Source organism: Eumetopias jubatus, unplaced genomic scaffold (assembly GCF_037043125.1).
Source record: "Eumetopias jubatus isolate StellerSeaLion01/CBP00866 unplaced genomic scaffold, mEumJub1_p1.0 scaffold_4, whole genome shotgun sequence".
NCBI classification, from domain to species: domain Eukaryota; kingdom Metazoa; phylum Chordata; class Mammalia; order Carnivora; family Otariidae; genus Eumetopias; species Eumetopias jubatus.
Window position 1 is genome coordinate 81,864,053 of NW_028274810.1, and position 10,151 is coordinate 81,874,203.

Sequence of the window (10,151 nt, forward strand, 5' to 3'; positions counted from 1 at the left end):
TGCATACTCTGAGCTATACTCAGAGCTCTTCCATGTGCAGACAACAGAGACCCAGAGAGGTTAAAGAACTTCCCAAAGGTGAACAGTGATTTAGTGGCAGACCCTGGACCAGACCCCAAACCTCCCACCCCAACTCTCTGTAGCTTCTCCCTCTCTTTCTATATGCTGAGCTTAAGTGAGCTCTTCACAAACTCCAGAGCTTGGCTTCCAGAAATGCACTATAGAAGGCAGAGGGTCTTGGGGCGTCTGGGTGGTGCAGTCACTTTAGCATCCCACTCTTGGTTTCCGCTCAGGTCCTGATCTCAGGGTCATGAGATCGAGCCTGCATCGTGAGATCGAGCCTGCATCGTGAGATCGAGCCCTGCATCGTGAGATCGAGCCCTGCATCGAGCCCCACGCTCAGCGTGGAGTCTGCTTAAGAATCTCTCTCCCTCAGGGCGCCTGGGTGGCTCAGTCTTTGAGCATCTGCCTTCGGCTCAGGTCGTGATCCCAGGGTCCTGGGATCGAGCCCCCACATCGGGCTCCCTGCTCGGCGGGAAGCCTGCTTCTCCCTCTCCCACTCCCCCTGCTTGTGTTCCCTCTCTCACTGTGTCTCTCTCTGTCAAATAAATAAAATCTTTAAAAAAAAAGGATCTCTCTCCCATTCCTTCTGTGCCCTCTCCCCACACTCTCTCTCTCTCTCAAATAAATAAATAAATCTTTAAAAAACAAAAAAACAAAAGTCTGCTTAAGAATCTCTCTCCCTGTAAGTCGGAGGGGGAGACGAACCATGAGAGACGATGGACTCTGAAAAACAAACTGAGGGTTCTAGAGGGGAGGGGGTGGGGGGATGGGTTAGCCTGGTGATGGGTATTAAAGAGGGCACGTTCTGCGTGGAGCACTGGGTGTTATGCACAAACAATGAATCATGGAACACTACATCAAAAACTAATGATGTAATGTATGGTGATTAACATTACAATAAAAATTTAAAAAAAAGAATCTCTCTCCCTCTCCTTTTTTTTAAAGATTTTATTTATTTATTTGAGAGAGAGAGAATGAGAGATAGAGAGCACGAGAGGGAAGAGGGTCAGAGGGAGAAGCAGGCTCCCTGCTGAGCAGGGAGCCCGATGCGAGACTCGATCCTGGGACTCCAGGATCATGACCTGAGCTGAAGGCAGTCGCTTAACCAACTGAGCCACCCAGGCGCCCATCTCCCTCTCCTTCTGTGCCCTCTCCCCACACACACACACACACACTGTCTCTCTCAAATAAATAAATAAATCTTTAAAAAACAAAAAAAACAAAAATGAGGCAAAGCGTCTTCCAGACTATCTACAAGGTTTTATTAACAATGTGATCCATAGCAGAAAAATTGAAATGAGCTTCTCAGAATTTGCAGTTGGAGAGTAGCATAAGACTATATGATGGTGTGGCCCTTATCTTCTCTGAGCCTCAGTTTCCTCACCTGCAAAATGGGAATAAGAATAGCATCTGTCCTGGCAGAATACATGTTTTTTCACTTTAGGCTCTTGCAGTGGATTGTATTATTATTCCCAACTATTTGCTGCACTCCTAGTGAAAAGATGATCCATCTCTGCCCATAGCAATGAGACTTGCAGTGCTTCTCTGTGGGGAGACTGTACCTCACTAACCCCCTTGGTGTCAGCCTAGGCCATTCGCTTCCTTTGACCAATGGAACGTGAATAGACATGACATATGCCACATCCCAGCAGAAGCTTTAAGAGTCATTGCAAGATTCAGCCATGGCATTTTCTCTTCTGTCTCTGGACTGATATAGGGGCCACTCCTTTGGTCTGAGACACAGAATGTGAACACGTATAGAACAGAACTTCAAATAACCTGCAGCTGTCATGGAGCATAAACAAGAAATAACCTTCATTGCTGTCAGCCGTTGAGATCGTAGGGTGGTTTCTGCTGCTAAGCCTAGCAAATGCTGCCTAATAATCTTTTGTTTATAATAGAGACAGACTCATTTGGGACCTCTTAAGACAGAGGATAGGGTTTGTGGTAATGATATCCACAAAATGCACCAAATCCCAGGTATTCCTAGAGCTAAGTATTCGTAGTCTGCCATAATAAGAGACTCCAAAATAAAAATCTTGGGATGCCTGGGTGGCTCAGTGGGTTAAGCATCTGCCTTCGGCTCAGGGCATGATCCCAGGGTCCTGGGATGGAGCCCTACATCAGGCTCCTTGCTCAGCGGGGAGCCTGCTGCTCCCCCTGCCTGTGCTCTCTCTCTCTCTGACAAATAAATAAATAAAATCTTTAAAGACATTAATTAATTAATTAGTTGAATTAATTAATTAAAGTACACATTTACTTCTCTCCTGAAACAGAAGATGTAAGTGGCTGGTTCAGGATGGTTAGGCAGCTCAGCTCCATGGCTGCCCAAAGATCCAGGTTCCTTCCAACCTGCTGCCCCTGCTACCTTCCATGGTGTTCTCCTCATCTGCACCACATCACCTTCCAGCCTGCAGGAAGAAGAGGAGAGAGAGCAGGGGTGACCATTTCTCCTTTTAAGGATGTACAGAGAACCAGCCCACACCACTGCTGCTCACAGGCCACTGACCCGATCTTCCTTACGTGACCATGGGTTGTGTAATATAGGGCGCAGCTGTAGATCACAGCGAGTGTCCAGCCACATGACTATGAGCGTAATGAAACAAAAGTGCACCTTCTATTAGTAAAAAAAGAAGGGGACAATTCGGTGGTGTTCAGAGCTGGCTTACACAGGCTCAGGAGAGCCCATCACATGTATTGCCCACCCCCCAGTTCAATACTTATTGACATGACCTGAAATTGGCCTTAGTGGGAGTACACCACAGAAATAGGTGAGCACTACAAATCCGGACTCCCCACCCTGACCTGCCAGAGAGCCCACTGCTACACATTTGCTTGCGTGGAGGGTGACAGGTAGTGAGAGGTAATCAGCACTCTCTGCCACGATTGGGCCACTGTTTCTTGGTGTTTTCTCTGCTGCCTTCTCTCACTTCTGAGCAACTTCCTCACCTTCTGCTCTACAAGAAGTCCTCCTTGGTTCAAATTTGTGCGTGCAGCTCATCTTGCTTACATCTTTCTTGCTCTATCTGGCCAGACGCCTCCACCTGGGCTCCTCAGCTATGTCCAGGGGTGGAGGGGCTGGATGGGGATCATGCCCAAAGCTTCCTTCAGAGGAGCTGCAAGCAGAACCGACCCCAGAGGCAGACACTGTGTGCAACTGAGGAGCGAAAGTTCTTTCTCTGTCCCTACCATGCAGTTTAGGTTGCAGGAGACCATCTTTATGCAGTTTGTTAAATATTCCTGTGTATTGTGATAAAGTACCCATAACATAAAATTTACTATCTTAACCATTTTTAAGTGTACCGTGCAGTGATATCAAATACATTCGCAACGCTGTGCAACATTACTCCCATCCATCTCCACATCTCTGATACTCCTTTTGTCTCTCTTGTGACTAGATGGCCCAGTTTGGTGAAAGAGGCACTTGCTGAGGTGGCAGGAGTCCTCTGGCTGAGGCATGGCTGTGCCCTATATCACAAGGGCAGTAATTTGCGGTATAGACAGGACAGTGGTGATTTGCAGGAGACCTGAGGTCCACACCCAAGGATCAGGAAAAGTGGCTAGATGAGCACTCCCCGCAGCAAGGCAATCCAGGAGGAAAGAAAGAACGCAGACCTCAGAGTCAGACAGCACCCAGAACCTAGCCCTGTCCCTTGGTGACCTTGGACAAGTCCACCTAACACCATGTTCTTCATAAACGCCGTGCCTTCTGGGCCTGAGCAGTTCTTGCCTCGCTTTGGCTGATTAGTGCCTGAAGCCCTTCGGGGGCCTCTAAAAGTGGGTATCTGTATGATCCTCTCTCACAGACCCTGGTCTTCTTTTTTGTACCCTAGTCAGGTTTTACCTTATCTCCTAATTTTTCATCTGTGTCTGTACTAATCTAGATGTGCCATTATTTTTGTTCAGCATTGTGACCTGAGTACTGAACCCAGGATTGGCACAAAGCAGCCATTCAAAAAAAATGTGTTAAATGAATGATTGACCTAGGTTAGTTAGCTTCTTTAAATCTTACCTGTAAACAGGAGGGTATTTAAAATATCTAACTAGTGAAGCAGAGGCAAGAACCCATTGGTAAACATGCCAAGGGTTTAAGCCAGAGTCCTTGCTATGCCTGGTATCAACCTTTTAGTTGCTGGATGGTGTGGAGGTCTGGGGGATCCCAGGGAAGAAACTAGGGTACAAGGGAGCCGGAGGGGCACTTAGGGGACTTGGAGCAACACACAAGAAAAAAAAATTTTTTTTACTAAATTAACAAGCACTTGAGTCTGTGCTGGTGCAAGCCAGCTAAAAGTCATTCCTGCCTATAAATTGGAGGAACTGATACCTAGCGGATCAAAAGGGGTGCTGGGGAAGACATCAATCAGCCCTGTGACACCCTAGGAGAGGCAGGCCCGAGGAAAGAAAACACCAAAAGCTTAGAACATACTAGAACAGGAATGGCTGCTCCTCACCTTCCTGCTCTCACCCCAACCCCCATCCCCAAGAGAGACAGACAAGTCCTAGTAACCAGTTCCAGGTGTGGGGGCGGAAACCAGCTCAATTTGGGAAGGGTGTAAGCGACTGAGGAATTGCAAATATTAAAGAACAGAACGGGAAGAGGTGGCATGGCTCTCAGGAGATCCCTCCTTAACTAAGGAGAGTTAGAAATAGGGGTCCCTCCCATGGAAGGCCTGGCCAGGCCCCCTCTAGCGTTCAAGACCCAAATCCCTTCGCTCCTAAAGTTCTCTGACCCAAAATCTCATTCAAGCTCAGCAGAGACAATTCGGTCCCGAGACCCCAGATTTGAATTTTCTTCCCCCTCGAGTAGCCCTTGAAAAACTGATCTCTTGGGGCGCCTGGCTGGCTCAGTTGTTAAGCGTCTGTTTCAGCTCAGGTCGTGATCCCGGGGTTCTGGGATCGAGCCCCCCATCAGGCTCCTTGCTTGCTCAGTGGGAAGCCTGCTTCTCCCTCTCCCACTCCCCCTGCTTATTTTCCCTCTAGCGCTGTTTCTCTCTCTGACAAATAAATAAATAAAATCTTCAAAAAAAAAAAGAAAAGAAAAACTGATCTCTTGAACATGGAAGACCCAGTTGCTGGGGGGGTACAACCTGCCTTCCAGGCACCAGGTGAAAACGGGAGACACCCTACATCTGACTTCAACACAAAGAAGAATTTACTAGAAGGATAGAGGATGTGTCACAGAATCCCAGGTTAGGGACAGCATAGGGAGGCAGTCAGGAACCTCAGCACCCTAAAAACTAGCCATTGGCTTTGCTTTTCTTTCTTGCTGCAGACTAATTGGTTCTTTTTCCTAATATGCACGGTGCAAAATGTCCACTGCCAACCACTCCTAATATCACCTCCATTCAAGAGAGCAGCCAAAGGCAAGCAGCAAGGCCTCAGCTCCATTCCGGAGTCTTGGACATAGGATGTGATTGGCTCAGCTTGGGTCTGTTGCCTGCCCTGACCAATTATCTGTGGCCTGGGGTGAGGGGCGGAATCACAGGTGTGTTTAACTGCTCTTCTCCCGGCCCTGTGGTTATAGGAGAGGCAGAACCCATTCCTAGAACAGTGATACTGAGCAAGCAGTAGACACAGGTACCTTCTACATGTGATTTGTCCTATGTCACTTAGCTAGAAAATGGCACACCAGGTCGAAACGATTTCTATGTTCTTTCCATTTTGCTCCGTTTCAAGGAGCAAACGAAGGTCATCACACCGGAGGGACACCAGAAGAGAAGCCGAGAGCTGCAGACTACAATGAGGTTCAGGAGGCAGTGAGTAGAACTGTGCTTCCGAGGTCTGGCTTCCCTGTTAGACTATAACTGGGGAGGATGGTGTGTGTCTAGCAAGGGTCTCGGCAGGTAGGAATACTCAGTATTAATAAAGGAAGAGAAGGAAGGATGGAAGGAAGGGAGGAAGGGAGGGAGGGAGGGAGGAAGGACTGTACTTCTAAATCACTTGTAGTTTAGTAAAAAGAAAGATTGCAATAGCAAGCAACATTTATTGAGCACTTCGTATTTTCAGACTTCACATCAAATCAATGAGTTGAATATTATTATTACCTTTTATAGATAAGATACCGAGGCACAGCCCTGCCCCTCTGTGTCTTCTCTGCACTGGGAGCAGCTCTCCAGCCACAGCCCCTCATCCCCTGAAAATGTACGCCTGTGCAAAGTTCGTCTCCACCCCCTTCTTGGTCAGGAGCACCTCTCAGCTGTTGAGCCGATCACTGTCTGCAGTGGTGCTAAAACCACCAGAGACACTGACAGATGAGAGCCTCAGCAGCTTGGCAGCCCCACGTCCCCTAACCTCACGTATTCCTAACCGCAGCTTCCAAACCAGCGCCATTTCAAGGGACATCGACACAGCAGCCAAGTTCATTGGGGCTGGGGCTGCCACGGTAGGGGTGGCTGGCTCTGGGGCTGGAATTGGGACTGTGTTTGGGAGCCTCATCATTGGTTATGCCAGGAATCCCTCTCTGAAGCAGCAGCTCTTCTCCTACGCCATTTTGGGCTTTGCCCTCTCGGAGGCCATGGGGCTCTTTTGCCTGATGGTGGCCTTTCTCATCCTCTTCGCCATGTGAAGGAGTCGTCTCCACCTCCCATAGGTCTTTCTCCCGTGTCTTGTCTGCCCTGTATGTTCCTTTTCCTATACCTCCCCAGGCAGCCTGGGGAAAGTGGTTGGCTCAGGGTTTGACAGAGGGAAGACAAATAAATACTGTATTATTAAGAAAAAAAAAAAAAAAAGATACCGAGGCACAGAAAGGTTAAGAAGTGCACCCCAGTTCACTGGGTTAGTGGCAGAACGGTTGCAAGTCTAAGCAGCCTGGCTCCAGACTCCCCCATGAGTAACCTCTGCACCGCACAGCCTCTCAAGATGTCAAGAGCCCAGCCCAGACCTAGAGAATCAGACTCTCTGAGGGTGGGACCTGGGAATCTGCATTTGACCAAGGTTCACAGGTGATTCTGATGCACAGCCAGAGTCAGACCTAAGACTGTGGATCTAAAAAGTAGCAGCAAGTCTGGGACCACGTGATTAGAACAAATAAGGCTACCTCCAGGATATTCGAGTTTGTCTGATCGTGTGAACATGAGGCCTGCTGAGGAGGCCTCCTCTTTGTGAGGAGGGAACCCAAACCCAGATCAATCACAAAGAACCCTCTGGAGACCTGTAAGCCAAAGGCCAACTCAGGAGACCGGCCTATGAGACACTTGCTGAAGGGGCTCCAGCCACTGGCCACCGTCCTCCCAAGAGCCGGGCCTGACTGTGTACCTGCCTAGTTCCTGGACTTTGATCTCCCATCTGACCTCCTTCTCACCCCTGCTCTGATCTGACAACTCCCGCTGGGTTGACCCCATCTTTGACCCAAGCCTGCCCCAGTTTTCAGTCTCACTGCTCCAGGCTGACATCTCACAGGGTGACAGCTCGAGGCAGGACAATATTCGGATCGGCCACCAATAATGGGAGCAAGATGCCATGTCTTCTACTGATGGAGTGACAAATGGAATAGTCATGTCAAATGAACTGTGGATTTCAGAGTGGAATTCGGGGACCTGACCCCAGCTCTGCAACCATCACTGAGCGTGGAATGTCAAAATAGCAATAAACAGCCCTTGGTCTTAACTGGAGCAATGTTCTTACATTCACCGAGCAAATGGCTATTGGGTGCTGATTCCATGACAGTTTCTGTGTCAGCCCTGGGAACAAAAAAGATGAACAAGACATTGTCTCTGCCCTCAAGGAGTTTCTGTATGCCTGATTCCGCTGTGGCATCCAGAGAAGATGATGCCTCGAAGATTAGCCAAAGAATTGGTCCAAAAAAGAAAAAAGCCTGCCGGATTGCACTTTCGGATAAGGAATGGTTCTAGCTTTGTCCAAGGTTCCAAAGTCCCTCAATGACAGGACCTGCTTATGGAAGTCTGGGGGAGCTAGTTCTGAGCCTCAGAACACAAACAGCTTTTTAAAAACAAGATCTGTGGGTGCCTGGGTGGCTCAGTCGGTTAAGCCTCTGTCTTTGGCTCAGGTCATGATCCCAGGGACCTGGGATCAAGCCCCAAGTCAGGCTCCCTGCTCAGCTGGGAGCATTCTTCCTCTCCCTCTGCCACTCCCCCTGCTTGTGTGCTCTCTCTCCTCTCTCAAATAAATAAATAAAATCTTAAAACAAAACAAAACAAAAAATGAGATCTGTCTGTGCACCAGAGGCTTAAGCCCAGGGGTTGGGTAGCCTTCCTGGTAGGTATCAAAAGGGCTCAGGATTAGGCCTTGGGCTCCCCCATTCTGTTCTTGGCAGGATGCAATCCTAGACAATTCACACTCCCTCCCTGGGCTTCAGTTCCCTCAGACCATTTCCTTTCTCTCTGAATGAATTCTCTCCAGCCGTTCAAAATGTATTTGATAAATGTGTGTTGAATGAATGAATGAACTTCTGAGGTCCCTTCCAGCTCTGATACTGTGAGTCTATGAGCTGGAAACATCTTTGGGAAAGAATCTTAAGGACACCTGGCTGGCTCAGTGGATGGAGCATGTGACTCTTGATCTCGGGGTTGTGAGTTCGAGCCCCACATTGGGTGTAGAGATTACTTAAAAATAAAGTCTTTAAAAAAAAAAAAAAAGGAGGGCGCCTGGGTAGCTCAGTTGGTTAAGCGACTGCCTTTGGCTCAGGTCATGATCCCGGAGTCCCGGGATCGAGTCCCGCATCGGGCTCCCTGCTCGGCAGGGAGTCTGCTTCTCCCTCTGACCCTCTTCCCTCTCGTGCTCTCTATCTCTCATTCTCACTCTCTCAAATAAATAAATAAAATCTTTAAAAAAAAAAAAAAGGAAAGAATGAAAATGAAATTGGCCAAGAAGAAAAAGTTTAGTCCCATTCCTAAGCGACCCTGGGTCACACTCCATTCTCCAGATATGATCTGCTCCTTATGGACAACCTCACCTTTCTTTTCATCCCCTTCCTTCATTTTCCATCTCCTCTGCACATATTGTTGTGGGTTGAATCGTGTCCCCCAGAAAAGGTGAAAAGATATGTTCAACTCCTAACCCCTGACACTGGAGAATGCAACCTTATTTGGAAATAGGGTCTGTAGATGTAATGAAATTAAGATGAGGTTACACTGGGTTAGGGTGGGCCCTACTCCCATAGAACTGGTGTCCTTACAAGAAGAGGGAAATTGGGACACAGATGCACAGGAAGAATGTCATGTGAGGATGGAGGCAGAGACGTGAGTAATGCATCTATAAGCCAAGGAATGCCAAGGATTGCCAGCGCCACCAGAAGCCAGGAGAGAGTCATGGGAGACATTCTCCCTTTGAGCCCCAGAGAAGAAACCGACCCTACAGATGCCTTGATTTTGGGAGTCTGGCTCCGAATTGTGAGAGAATAAGTTTGTGTTGTTTTAAGCCACTTAGTGTGTGGCAATTTGTTATGGCAGTCCTAGGAAACTAATATATGGCTCCAAGGCCATTATTTGGAAATCACCTAACTGATGCATGTTAGCAGAGCCCTAAAAAGCACCAGTGGCCCTGACAGCTCTCCAAATGTTCATTGCAGATGAGTCATCATTGTGCCTATTGCGGATCTCTGAAACCAAGAAGCCTGACTCCCCCATGGGAAGGAAGAAGGCCTTCCACAAGATTAGCAGGAAGAGGGTGCTGGGGAGGTGGGGGGTTGCCAGCTGCTTTTCTTCCCCACTGGGGAAAGCCCAAAAAAGGGGACTATCATCACTATTAAATGTCACAGTCATTTCCTTTCGCTCACTCAGTAAGTATACGCAGAGCACTTAGGGTGCTGGGTGCTGCTGGGCGCTGGTGGAAAGCATGCGCGTGTGGATGGGGGAGGCACACTACAGAAATAAAGCACACTTTCCATGAGTTTTATGAGCCACTCTGAAGTCGGAAACCTGGGGCATGGTGGGTTACCAGCATGGACTTGGGAATCAGACAGTCCTGCTTGAATCCTGGCCACTGACTTCCATTGTGATCTTGGCCAAGTTACTCAATCCCTCTGGGTCTTTGTCTTATTGTAAGTATTAAATAAGATGAGGTATATAGCACAAGGCCCGAGTAAGTGCACAATAAATGTTATTTTCATTATAGGAGAGCAAAGATGTTCA

General features: G+C 48.2%; 1 protein-coding gene across 1 annotated transcript; it reads left to right on the top strand.

The window, feature by feature from the left end:
• The first annotated feature begins 6,141 nt into the window (after nucleotides 1–6,141).
• Nucleotides 6,142–6,795, top strand: LOC114217200 (ATP synthase F(0) complex subunit C2, mitochondrial). The gene has a single exon (XM_028114024.2). The coding sequence runs from the start codon at nucleotides 6,203–6,205 to the stop codon at nucleotides 6,626–6,628; it is 426 nt and encodes a 141-aa protein (XP_027969825.1). The 5' UTR covers nucleotides 6,142–6,202; the 3' UTR covers nucleotides 6,629–6,795.
• The last annotated feature ends 3,356 nt before the right edge of the window (nucleotides 6,796–10,151 follow it).

Excerpts from the sequence above, each read along its gene's own strand:
- LOC114217200 (XM_028114024.2), top strand. The coding sequence starts at position 6,203 with ATGTACGCCTGTGCAAAGTTCGTCTCCACCCCCTTCTTGGTCAGGAGC.